Below are 13,343 nucleotides of genomic sequence, written 5' to 3'. Positions count from 1 at the left end.
TTTCTCAGAAAATGTCCGTCATTTGGGTGGTGTGTGACCGTTTTTCTAAGATGGTTCATTTGGTACCCTTGCCCAAATTGCCTTCTTCATCGGAGTTGGTTCCTTTATTTTTTCAGAATGTGGTTCGCTTACATGGTATCCCGGAAAACATCGTGTCTGACAGAGGATCTCAATTTGTGTCTAGGTTCTGGCGAGCGTTCTGTGCCAGGATGGGCATTGATTTGTCTTTTTCGTCTGCGTTCCACCCTCAGACTAATGGCCAGACGGAGCGAACTAATAAGACCTTGGAGACGTATTTGAGGTGTTTTGTGTCTGCTGATCAGGATGATTGGGTCGCCTTTTTGCCGTTGGCAGAGTTTGCCCTCAATAATCGGGCCAGTTCTGCTACTCTGGTTTCTCCTTTCTTTTGCAATTCTGGGTTTCACCCTCGTTTTTCGTCTGGTCAGGTGGAGTCTTCGGATTGTCCTGGAGTGGATTCTGTGGTGGATAGACTGCACCGGATTTGGAGTCATGTGGTGGACAATTTGAAGTTGTGTCAGGAGAAGACTCAGCAGTTTGCTAATCGTCATCGTCGTGTGGGTCATCATCTCCGTGTTGGAGACTTGGTGTGGTTGTCTTCTCGTTTTGTCCCTATGGAGGTCTCTTCTCCTAAGTTCAAACCTCAGTTCAGAGGTCCTTATAAGATTTTGGAGATTCTTAATCCTGTATCTTTTCGTTTGGACCTTCCAGCATCTTTCACCATTCATAATGTCTTCCATAGGTCGTTGTTGCGGAGGTACGAGGTACCGGTTGTTCCTTCTGTTGAGCCTCCTGCTCCTGTGCTGGTGGAGGGTGAATTGGAGTATGTTGTGGAGAAGATTTTGGACTCTCGTATTTCCAGACGGAGACTTCAATATCTGGTTAAATGGAAGGGATACGGTCAGGAGGATAATTCTTGGGTGACTGCCTCTGATGTTCATGCCTCTGATTTGGTTCGCGCCTTTCATAGGGTGCATCCAGATCGCCCTGGTGGTTCTCATGAGGGTTCGGTGCCCCCTCCTTAAGGGGGGGTACTGTTGTGAATTCTGTTTTTGGCTCCCTCTGGTGGCTACTGGTGGTACTGGTTGACTTTGGTCTTGTGTTTCCAGTGCACCTGTTTTCATCAGGAAATTGGGAGTTTCCTATTTAGTCTGGCTTCTCAGTCACTCTAGTGCCGGCAATCAATGTTACCAGAGCATCTCTGTTGCTTGCTACCTGCTCCAAGTCTGCAATTCAGCTAAGTTGAAATCTTTGGCTTTTTTGTGTTTGTTTTGTCCAGCATGCATTTATATTTCTCGTGCTGCTGGAAGCTCTAGTGATCTGAAATTACTACTCCGGTGTCATGAGTTGATAACGGAGTTAAGGTAGTTTCAGGATGGCTGCTTAGGGTTTTGAGGTAACCGCAAAGTCCTCTTTTGTATTTTCATCTATCTAGTCAGAGGGCCTCACTTTGCTGAATCTATATTCATACTGCGTTTGTGTTCTCCTCTTACCTAACCGTTATTACATGTGGGGGGCTACTATAACTTTTGGGGTTTCCCTGGAGGCAAGCCAGGTCTGTGTATTCCTCTTCTAGGGGTAGTTAGCTCTCCGGCTGGCGCGAGGTGTCTAGGGATACAACGTAGGCACACCCCCTGGCTATTTTTATTTGCGTGTTAGGTTCAGCATCGCGGTTACCTGAGATACCATCTTCCTAGAGCTAGTCCGTTTTTGCCCATGTCCCTGCTATTGGGAATCATGACAAAAACTATTTCCAAAGTGAGAAACTTTCCTTTTTTGATAAGTCACATTATAACCAGTGGTATCTTGCTACATCCCCCCAGAACGGTTCTAGAGGAGTGTCAATTGTGTTTGATAAGAATACCCTCTTCTTCTAACTGATTCGTTAGTTAACGCTGAAGGGAGATACATCTTCGTGAAAGGCCTTTTTGGATCACCTTCAAACTAAATCAGTTCTGCTCTTTTTTAGAGGGCACACCAATTCCTGGAGGAAATCTAACCATTGAATCCTATCCTAGACTCGACCACAAAGAAATGCCAGATTTCATACCAAAATATTATTAAGATAAAGAAATCACTTCATACTCTCTCATTAGTTGATATATGGCGACATCTACATCCCACTGATATTGACTTCACTTTTTTCTCACATCCCCGTAATTCTTACCACTGAATTGAATATGTTTTCCTTCCAAGGCCTTTGTTGTCTAAAACCTTCAAAGTGGAGATATTCCCCTCGATTCACTCCGACCATTCAATAGTTTCAGTCTGCATTTCAACATCAAAATCTCACTCTATACATTACACATGGAGGCTAAATGACTCAATTCTAACTTCAGACCCTAATAAACAACAAATTCGTAGCACCCTTATTGATTTCTTTAAGATTAATGACACTCCAGAGGTAAGCTTCCCATTTGTGTGGGAGGCACACAAAGCAGTATTCAGGGGTGAACTGATTTCTATGGCTTCCCACCTCAACAAACAACGCAAAAGGATAATGTACAACCTTTACGAAGAAATAGCCAAATTAGAAATACAACATAAAAGAACCCTGCTGCATCAAAGCTTGGAAGCATTGACAGCCAAACGATTACAACTAAAAGACTTGCTCAACACACATTCTGCAAAACAGTGCCTCAATTGGAGGAACCACATGTATGTACATGGCGATAAGTGTTGTGAATTCAATTCTTGGGCTCCCTCCGGTGGTTGTAAATGGCACTTTTGTGAATTCTGCCCTTGGGCTCCCTCCGGTGGTTTTGAGTGGAACTGCTGCTCCTTGGGTTTAGCATTAGCAGCTGCTTCCACTGATCGTCTCTCCGGGCTCCGCTATTTAGCCTGGCTCTAGTCTTCAGCCAGTGCCAGCTGTCAATGTTTCTTGGTTGGATTCAGATCTCTCCTTGGATTTCTCTGATAGCCTGTCCATTTCAGCAAAGATAAGTCCTTGCTTGTTCTTTTGTTGTCCACTTGCTGTGGACTTAATCGTTCAGCTCATGTTATGTTTTTTCTTGTCCAGCTTGTCAGTATGATATATTCAGTTTAGCTGGAAGCTCTGGGGAAGCAGATTTGCCCTCCACACCATGAGTCGGGCGTGGAGATTTTTTGTAAACTCTGTGTGGATTTTTATAGCTTTTAATACTGACCGCACAGTATTCTTTCCTGTTCTGTCTATCTAGGTAGAAGTGGCCTCCTTTGCTAAATCCTGTTTTCATTCTGTGTATGTCATTTCCCTCTCCACTCACAGTCAATACTTGTGGGGGGCTATCTTTCCTTTGGGGATTTTCTCTGAGTCAAGATAGCTTTCTGTTTCCATCTTTAGGGGTAGTTAGTTCTCAGGCTGTGACGAGGTGTCTAGGGAGTGACAGGAACATCCCACGGCTACTTCTAGTGTTGGTGTTAGGATCAGGAACTGCGGTCAGTACAGATACCACCTCCTCAAAGCTCGTCCCATGCTGCTCCTTAACCACCAGGTCATAACAGTACAGCTGGCCAACAATGTGTTGAATGCATCTCAAAAGAGAGAAAAAAAAGTTCTGAGCCATTTTTTTTTCTGCAGCCTGTTTTGTCTTTTTTTCCCCTTAATCTCTGGGTGGTTCAGGATTTTGGCGCTGACATGGATGTTCAGGGTTTGTTCTCTCGTGTGGATCAACTCGCTGCAAGGGTACAGAGTATCCAAGATTATGTTGTTCAGACTCCGGCTTTAGAGCCTAGAATTCCTACTCCTGATTTGTTTTTTGGGGATAGATCCAAGTTTTTGAACTTTAAAAATAACTGCAGATTGTTTTTTGCTTTGAGACCCCATTCCTCTGGTGACCCCATTCAGCAGGTGAAGATTGTCATTTCTCTGCTGCGTGGAGACCCTCAGGATTGGGCATTCTCCCTTGAGTCAGGGGTTCCTGCATTGCTTAATGTAGATGCATTTTTTCAAGCGCTCGGATTGCTGTATGACGAACCTAATTCTGTGGATCAGGCAGAAAAAACCTTGCTGGCTCTGTGTCAGGGTCAGGAAGCGGCAGAAGTATACTGCCAGAAATTTAGAAAGTGGTCTGTGCTCACTAAATGGAATGAGTATGCCCTGGCAGCAATTTTCAGAAAGGGTCTTTCTGAAGCCCTTAAAGATGTTATGGTGGGGTTCTCCACGCCTGCTGGTTTGAGCGAATCAATGTCTCTAGCCATTCAGATTGATTAGCGCCTGCGCGAGCGCAAGGTTATGCACCATATGGCAGTGTCCTCTGAGCAGAGTCCTGAGCCTATGCAATGTGATAGGATTTTGACTAGAGCAGAACGGCAGGAATTCAGACGTCAGAATAGGCTGTGTTTTTACTGTGGTGATTCTGCTCATGTTATTTCTGATTGCCCTAAGCATACTAAGAGGGTTGCTAGGTCTGCCACCATTAGTACTGTACAGCCTAAATTTCTCTTGTCTGTTACCCTGATTTGCTCATTGTCGTCCTTTTCAGTTATGGCATTTGTGCATTCAGGCGCTGCCCTGAACTTAATGGACTTAGAGTTCGCCAGACGCTGTAGTTTTTCCTTGCAGCCTTTGCAGAGCCCTATTCCCTTGAGGGGATTGATGCTACACCATTGGCCAAGAATAAACCTCAGTACTGGACACAGTTGACCATGTACATGGCTCCAGCACATCAGGAAGATTGTCGTTTTCTGGTGTTGCATAATTTGCATGATGTTGTTGTGCTGGGTTTTCCATGGTTACAGGTACATAATCCGGTGCTGGATTGGAAATCTATGTCTGTGACTAGTTGGGGTTGTCAAGGGATACATAGTGATGTTCCTTTAATGTCAATTTCCTCTTACCCCTCTTCTGAAGTTCCTGAGTTTTTGTTGGATTTCCAGGATGTATTTGATGAGCCCAAGTCCAGTTCCCTTCCTCCTCATAGGGACTGCGATTGTGCTATTAACTTGATTCCTGGCTGTAAGTTCCCTAAGGGCCGACTTTTCAATCTGTCTGTGCCAGAGCATGCCCCATGCGGAGTTATGTTAAGGAGTCTTTGGAGAAGGGGCATATTCAGCCGTCTTCGTCACCGTTGGGAGCGGGATTCTTTTTTGTTGCCAAGAAGGATGGCTCCTTGAGACCCTGTATTGATTATCACCTTCTCAATAAGATCACTGTCAAATTCCAATACCCTTTACCTTTGCTTTCTGATTTGTTTGCTCGGATTAAGGGGGCTAGTTGGTTTACTAAGATTGACCTTCGAGGGGCGTATAATCTTGTTCGTATTAAACAGGGTGACGAATGGAAAACAGAATTTAATACGCCCGAAGGCCATTTTGAATACCTTGTGATGCCATTCGGGCTCTCTAATGCTCCATCTGTGTTTCAGTCCTTTATGCAAGATATCTTCCGGAATTATCTTGATAAATTCATGATTGTATATTTGGATGATATTTTGATTTTTTCCGATGATTGGGAGTCTCATGTGAAACAGGTCAGGATGGTATTTCAGATCCTTTGTGCTAATACTTTATTTGTGAAGGGGTCTAAGTGCCTTTTTGGAGTTCAGAAGGTTCATTCATGATTGCATTCAACCCACATCTGTGAAGAGCCTTCAGAAATTTTGGGGCTTTGCTAATTTTTATCGCCGTTTCATTGCTAACTTTTCAAGTGTGGTTAAGCCCCTGACCGATTTGACGAAGAAAGGCGCTGATGTGATGAATTGGTCCTCTGCGGCTGTTGAGGCCTTTCAGGAGCTTAAACGTCGATTTACTTTTGCCCCTGTGTTGCATCAGCCGGATGTTTCTCTTCCTTTTCAGGTTGAGGTTGACGCTTCTGAGATTGGGGCAGGGGCCGTTTTGTCTCAGAGAAGTTCTGATGGTTCTTTGATGAAACCGTGTGCCTTCTTCTCCAGAAAGCTTTCGCCTTCGGAGCGTAATTATGATGTCGGCAATCGGGAGTTGTTGGCTATGAAGTGGGCATTTGAGGAGTGGCGACATTAGCTTGAGGGAGCCAAGCACTGCATTGTGGTCTTGACCGATCATAAGAATCTGATTTACCTCGAGTCTGCCAAGCGGTTGAATCCTAGACAAGCTCGACGGTCCCTGTTTTTCTCCCGTTTTGATTTTGTGGTCTCGTATCTTCCGGGATCTAAGAATGTGAAGGCTGATGCCCTCTCTAGGAGTTTTTTGCCTGGTTCTCCGGGAGTCCTTGAGCCGGTTGGTATTCTCAAGGAGAGGGTGATTCTTTCTGCCATCTCCCCTGATTTACGGCGGGTGCTTCGGGAATTTCAGGCTGATAAACCTGACTGCTGTCCAGTGGGGAAACTGTTTGTTCCTGATAGATGGACTAGTAAGGTAATTTCTGAGGTTCATTGTTCGGTGTTGGCTGGTCATCCTGGGATTTTTGGTACCAGAGATTTGGTTGCTAGGTCCTTTTGGTGGCCTTCCTTGTCGCGGGATGTGCGTTCTTTTGTGCAGTCCTGTGGGACTTGTGCCCGGGCTAAGCCTTGCTGTTCCCACGCTAGTGGGTTGCTTTTGCCTTTGCCGGTCCCTGAGAGGCCCTGGACGCATATTTCCATGGATTTTATTTCGGATCTTCCTGTTTCCCAGAAGATGTCTGTTATCTGGGTGGTTTGTGACCGGTTTTCTAAGATGGTCCACTTGGTACCTTTTTCCTAATTTGCCTTCCTCCTCTGATTTGGTTCCATTGTTTTTTCAGCATGTGGTTCGTTTGCATGGCATTCCGGAGAATATTGTGTCTGACAGAGGTTCCCAGTTTGTTTCTAGGTTTTGGCGGTCCTTTTGTGCTAGAATGGGCATTGATTTGTCTTTTTCTTCAGCATTTCATCCTCAGACAAATGGCCAAACTGAGCTAACCAATCAGACCTTGGAAACCTATTTGAGATGCTTTGTGTCTGCTGATCAGGATGATTGGGTGACCTTCTTGCCGTTGGCTGAGTTTGCCCTTAATAATCGGGCTAATTCGGCTACTTTGGTTTCGCCTTTTTTTTTGTAATTTTGGTTTTCATCCTCATTTTTCTTCAGGGCAGGTTGAGCCTTCTGACTGTCCTGGTGTGGATTCTGTGGTGGACAGGTTACAGCAGATTTGGACTCATGTGGTGGACAATTTGACGTTGTCTCAGGAAAAGGCTCAACGTTTTGCTAACCGTCGTCGGTGTGTTGGTCCCCGGCTTCGTGTTGGGGATTTGGTCTGGTTATCTTTGGATGGTTAACCCTCGGCCAAGTCTGAGGTCCAGAGCACTCTGGAAGAGGTTTTCATCCAGGATATCTCTGTACTTTGCCGCATTCATGTCTCCTTCAATGACAACCAGTCGTCCTGTCCCTGCAGCTAAAAAACACCCTCATAGCATTATGCTGCCACCACCGTGTTTCACTGTTGGGATTGTATTGGGCATTTGATGAGCAGTGCCTGGTTTTCTCTACACATATCGCTTAGAATTATCACCAAAAAGATCTATTTTTGTCTCATCAGCCCAGAGAATCTTATTTCTCATAGTCTCGGAGTTCTTCATGTGTTTTTTAGCAAACTCTATGCAGGCTTTCATATGTCTTGCACTGAGGAGAGGCTTCTGTCTGGGCACTCTGCTATGAAGGCCTGACTGGTGGAGGGCTGCAGTGATAGTTGACTTTATGAAACTTTCTCTCATCTCCCTACTGCATCTCTGGAGCTCAGCCACAGTGATCTTGGGGTTCTTCTTTACCTCTCTAACCAAGGCTCTTCTCCAATGATTGCTCAATTTGGCTGGACGGCCAGGTCTAGGAAGACTTTTGATGGTCCCAAACTTCTTACATTTAAGGATTATGGAGGCCTCTGTGCTCTTAGGAACCTTACGTACGCCAGAAATTTCTGTTGTAACCTTGGCCAGATCTGGGCCTTGGTACAAGTCTGTTTCTGAGCTACTTGGCCAGTTCATGATTCTCATTTGGTCTGGCATGCATTGTGAGCTGTGATGTCTTATATAAACAGGTGTGTGCCTTTCCAAATCCAGTCCTATCAATTTAATTAAACACAGCTCGACTCCAATGAAGGAGTAGAACCATCTCAAGGAGGATAAAAAGGAAATGGAAAAAATGTGACTTAAATATGAGTGTCTGAGTAAAGGGTCTGAATATTTATGACCATGTGATATTTCAGTTTTTATTTTTTAATAAATTAGCAAAAATGTCTACATTTCTATTTTTTTCAGTCAAGATGGGGTGCAGAGTGTACACTAATGAGAAAAAAAACGTTTTTGAATTCATCATATGGCAGCAATGAAACAAAGAGTGAGAAATTTAAAGGGGTCTGAATACTTTCCGAACCCACTGTAAAATGCTCACCAAATACCGAATGTGTGATCGTGTCCTTATGGTAACTATTGCCTAAGCAACCCCAACCCATTTTTTACATGGTAACTTAGGATACCAGTTAAATAAGATATTGCTGCAATTTATGTAACTAAAAGGTTCCCTACATGTATCTAACTAGGATTGATATCACAGAATTTGCATGGATTTCTGCAATTAATATTCAGATGGATGTGACAGCTGCAAAAGTTTCTGCAGCAAATATTCCACACTTGAATATATGCAGTTGCTGGAAGGAACACGGTGAAATTACTATTATGTAAGAATGCAAAAAGAAACAGAAACTCATATAAATGTCTTTGTTTCTTATAGGACAATGTTTCAACAACAAGGCGTATTTTGAAAATGCTGAACTTGTAAACTTACAATCAAACTATCTGGAAGGAGAAGAAGTGAATTTTAGGTGTAAATCTCCTTCTCGGACACCAGACGGAAAGACCACTGGAATTAGAACGTGTCTCCCTAATGGAGAATTTACTACAGCGAAATGTTCAAGTAAGTATAATTGATTATTTCTAGGATATACAGGTCCTTCTCAAAAAATTAGCATATAGTGTTAAATTTCATTATTTACCATAATGTAATGATTACAATTAAAGTTTCATATATTATAGATTCATTATCCACCAACTGAAATTTGTCAGGTCTTTTATTGTTTTAATACTGATGATTTTGGCCTACAACTCCTGATAACCCAAAAAACCTGTCTCAATAAATTAGCATATTTCAACCGTCCAATCAAATAAAAGTGTTTTTTAATAACAAACAAAAAAACCATCAAATTATAATGTTCAGTTATGCACTCAATACTTGGTCGGGAATCCTTTGGCAGAAATGACTGCTTCAATGCGGCGTGGCATGGAGGCAATCAGCCTGTGACACTGCTGAGATGTTATGGAGGCCCAGGATGCTTCAATAGCGGCCTTAAGCTCATCCAGAGTGTTGGGTCTTGCGTCTCTCAACTTTCTCTTCACAATATCCCACAGATTCTCTATGGGGTTCTGGTCAGGAGAGTTGGCAGGCCAATTGAGCACAGTAATACCATGGTCAGTAAACCATTTACCAGTGGTTTTGGCACTGTGAGCAGGTGCCAGGAAGCATGAAGTGCTCCAAAATCTCCTGATAGCTAGCTGCATTGACCCTGCCCTTGATGAAACACAGTGGACCAACACCAGCAGCTGACATGGCACCCCACACCATCACTGACTGGGTACTTGACACTGGACTTCAGGCATTTTGGCATTTCCTTCTCCCCAGTCTTCCTCCAGACTCTGGCACCTTGATTTCCGAATGACATGCAAAATTTGCTTTCATCAGAAAAAAGTACTTGGGACCACTTAGCAACAGTCCAGTGCTGCTTCTCTGTAGCCCAGGTCAGGCGCTTCTGCTGCTGTTTATGGTTCAAAAGTGGCTTTACCTGGGGAATGCGGCACCTGTAGCCCATTTCCTGCACACGCCTGTGCACGGTGGCTCTGGATGTTTCCACACCAGACTCAGTCCACTGCTTCCTCAGGTTCCCCAAGGTCTGGAATCGGTCCTTCTCCACAATCTTCCTCAGGGTCCGGTCACCTCTTCTCGTTGTACAGCGTTTTCTGCCACATTGTTTCCTTCCAACAGACTTACCATTGAGGTGCCTTGATACAGCACTCTGGGAACAGCCTATTTGTTGAGAAATTTCTTTCTGGGTCTTACCCTCTTGCTTGAGGGTGTCAATGATGGCCTTCTTGACATCTGTCAGGTCGCTAGTCTTACCCATGATGGGGGTTTTGAGTAATGAACCAGGCAGGGAGTTTTTAAAAGCCTCAGGTATCTTTTGCATGTGTTTAGAGTTAATTAGTTGATTCAGAAGATTAGGGTAATAGGTTGTTTAGAGAACCTTTTCTTGATATGCTAATTTATTGAGACAGGTTTTTTGGGTTATCAGGAGTTGTAGGCCAAAATCATCAGTATTAAAACAATAAAAGACCTGACAAATTTCAGTTGGTGGATAATGAATCTATAATATATGAAAGTTTAATTGTAATCATTACATTATGGTAAATAATGAAATTTAACACTATATGCTAATTTTTTGAGAAGGACCTGTATAGGGTTGTGCAAATCAAGGTATTAGCAGGTGTTGCTAAGATCTGCAAATGAAAAAATTTTCAAGCATCAGTCTGTGGCATATAAGGGGGCATAAATGCCAGGTAGAATAGGATTTATTTTTAGTCACATGATGTTCAATAACAAATTATATTGTGGTACCGTGTTAGCCAGAAAAATCGATGTGAATACTTTTCTGCCCACTGATGACAAAAGTATTCTCAGAGTGATACCTTTACTGGCTAACTGGAAAATAATATGTTTATGTAGAAAAAAGATGCGGCCGCACTCTCCGGTCTTTAAAACAGGTAACTTTATTGCACACACATATCTTCACAGCACGGGGGTGTATCTACAAGAATGGAAGGGTACAGGCAGAACGACGGCCGTTCATTCACGGCTTGAGCACAAATGCATAAATGTTGCTGAAACCACACAAAACTAATGGCCTAGCAATCTAGCCATGGATTATATTCTAAAGAAAAATATGAACAAATTATGCTATGAAGAGGATCATGATAACTCATCAATAGTCAAAGAAATAACTACGGTATCTGTTCATATCGCAAAAAAATAGAGTGTGATGACTAAAAATGAGCAGTGGATATATAAGTTAGTCAATAAATGGTGACAAAACCATGGAACCAAAGCAGACCAAGATGACAATGGATAAATATTATATGTAAGTATTGGGTAATGCCAGGAATCGCTAAATATAAAATGATGAAAAGGCCTAACCCCCCCAAGCAAATAATAATACATATTAACTCCTTCACGACTGACATACATACATACATACATTGGAAATAGTCCTTGTTTCTATGCTAAACATAGGGAACAAATATAGTGTGAATGCATCCTTCTAGTATTAACAGTAAGCAGTACAGGCCATTAAGTGATGTTTTGTCTATAACCCTGAGCTATATATAGCTGCTTCAGAGTATACATAGATGTATATATAACAGAAGAAGAGCCCTTCATCTCATACATGGACAGCTTACATTGCACAGAGCCATTCTTAAAGTGTGGTTCTGTCATTTCAGTTTAAGAGGGCTTTCCTAAGTAGTGACCCTTTCCATAGGAAGCTCATATTTCATGATAATGCAGTCATTCATTTTAGCCCCTTCTCCACATATGATGTACCGGTACATCATATTTAGCAATGACTTGCCGAAATATGACATACTGGTATGTAATGGAGATCTTGTGGACACAGGAGCTGTGCCCGCATGATCGCTGTCAGGGGCTTGGCTTACGTGGTAGCCGATCTTTGCCTGTTACAGCTAGAGGTTGTTAAGCCTTGTTTCTTTAACTCCCTAAATGCCACGATCAATAGTAATCACAGCATTTAAAAGGTGAGGAGAGAAAGAGAGCTCCCTCTCCCACATGATCGGCATCACAGAGACTTAATCATGGTATCCTGATGGTTTCCATGGCAGAAATAGGTCAGATTATCACCTCCTTGTTTGCCAGCTGTGGTGCAATCAAGGAGCACAGTCCAAAGGGTATTCTGCAAGTGTAACTCTGGCAGGTCTAATCCATCGAAATTCATTTTACCAGTGATCAGAGTAATAAAAGTTAAAATCCATCAGGTTTACTATGTGAAAAAAAGTTTAAAAAAATTGCAAAAATATAAAGAAAAAAATCACAAAATAAAGAACAAATAATGAAGAAAATGTTATACTAATAAATATGTATATTTATGTAAAAACAAAAATAAACCAAAAAGTACCCCTATTTGGTGTTGTCCTGTCCAGAATAACCCGATCTAGAAAAGTAAAGCACTAATTAAACCCCTTCAGTGAACAATGTAAAGAAAATATAAATCGTGGCAAAAAACAATGCTTTTCCATCATACCGCCGAAAGAAGTGGAACAAAATGCAATCAAAAGGTCGAATCTAAATGAAAATGGTATTGGTGAAAATATCATTTTGTCTAGCAAAAAACAAGATAGCACAAAGAAGAGGGTTAATCGCAATTATAAGACTTCAAAATAATGACAATAACTGACAAGGAAAAAACTCCTCAAAAATCAAATAAAAATTAGAACAAATCTTTATGGAATAAATACAAAGAATTGCTGAAAATATTTTACAAAGGAGATTTTTATGTGCTTGAAAATGTGAAAATTATACTAATAAAAACTTCAACTCATCCTGAAAAAAAAACCAAGTCCCCACATGATTCTGTCAGCAGACATCTCGAAAAATTATACCTTTCAATATATGGTCATTTAAAAACTTTTCTTTACCAAAAAAGCATTTTTTAGTGCATGATAGCAGCCAAAAGTAACCTGACCCAAAGAATAAAGCTGTCAAATCACTTATACTGTACGAGAAACAGTGTAAAAGAAAAAAATTCTTGACCTGCTGTTGACTTGTTTATTCTGCCTTTCAAAGCTTGCAGAACGGCTCAGCTCACATTTATCCAGTGCTCTACTCTACACTGAGTCACTTTAGACTTTATCTAGCCTATGATCCAGCAGTGTCCATCTTTTTAAGTGTGCATTAAAGCATTGTCGGCCACAGTTTTGTGCACATTTGAAAGGAAGGACAGCACTGAACAGAGGCCAGATGGAGTCCAGACTGTAACCCTGCTGCCTCATTATAGTGAATGGATTCCTCTGGGGGGTTTCATCTGAACCACATAATTTGGAGATTTAAATGGAAACCCCGATGTAAGTGCTCAGCGCTGAGCAAACGATAAATGTGATACAAAATGTTTTGAAAAATGTTACCAATAATCTTTTCAACTCTATCCACAAAAAATGGTCCCAACTCAGGTCTATCGTATGTCAACGTAAATACAAGGGACTTTCGCGTTATTGGAAAGGCTTTGGAAAAGCACTGTGGCTCCTCACCCCCTGAAAAGCACACCAGGGAAATCCACACTCCAAAATCCAAATGCCCCCTCC

General features: G+C 42.2%; 1 protein-coding gene across 2 annotated transcripts in view; it reads left to right on the top strand.

Annotated features, from left to right (window-relative positions):
• Positions 1-13,343, top strand: part of CFH (complement factor H) — a 919,877-nt gene that overhangs the window by 372,178 nt on the left and 534,356 nt on the right. For both annotated transcript variants that reach the window (XM_077276558.1, XM_077276556.1), the window contains exon 9: positions 8,656-8,838. In XM_077276558.1, the coding sequence (XP_077132673.1) occupies positions 8,656-8,838 (183 nt within the window). The remainder of the gene's footprint in view (positions 1-8,655; positions 8,839-13,343) is intronic.

The sequence above is a fragment of the Ranitomeya variabilis genome, chromosome 8 (assembly GCF_051348905.1).
Source record: "Ranitomeya variabilis isolate aRanVar5 chromosome 8, aRanVar5.hap1, whole genome shotgun sequence".
Lineage (NCBI taxonomy): Eukaryota > Metazoa > Chordata > Amphibia > Anura > Dendrobatidae > Ranitomeya > Ranitomeya variabilis.
Note: the sequence above shows the minus strand (reverse complement) of the source record. Positions and strands in the feature narration are given on the sequence as shown.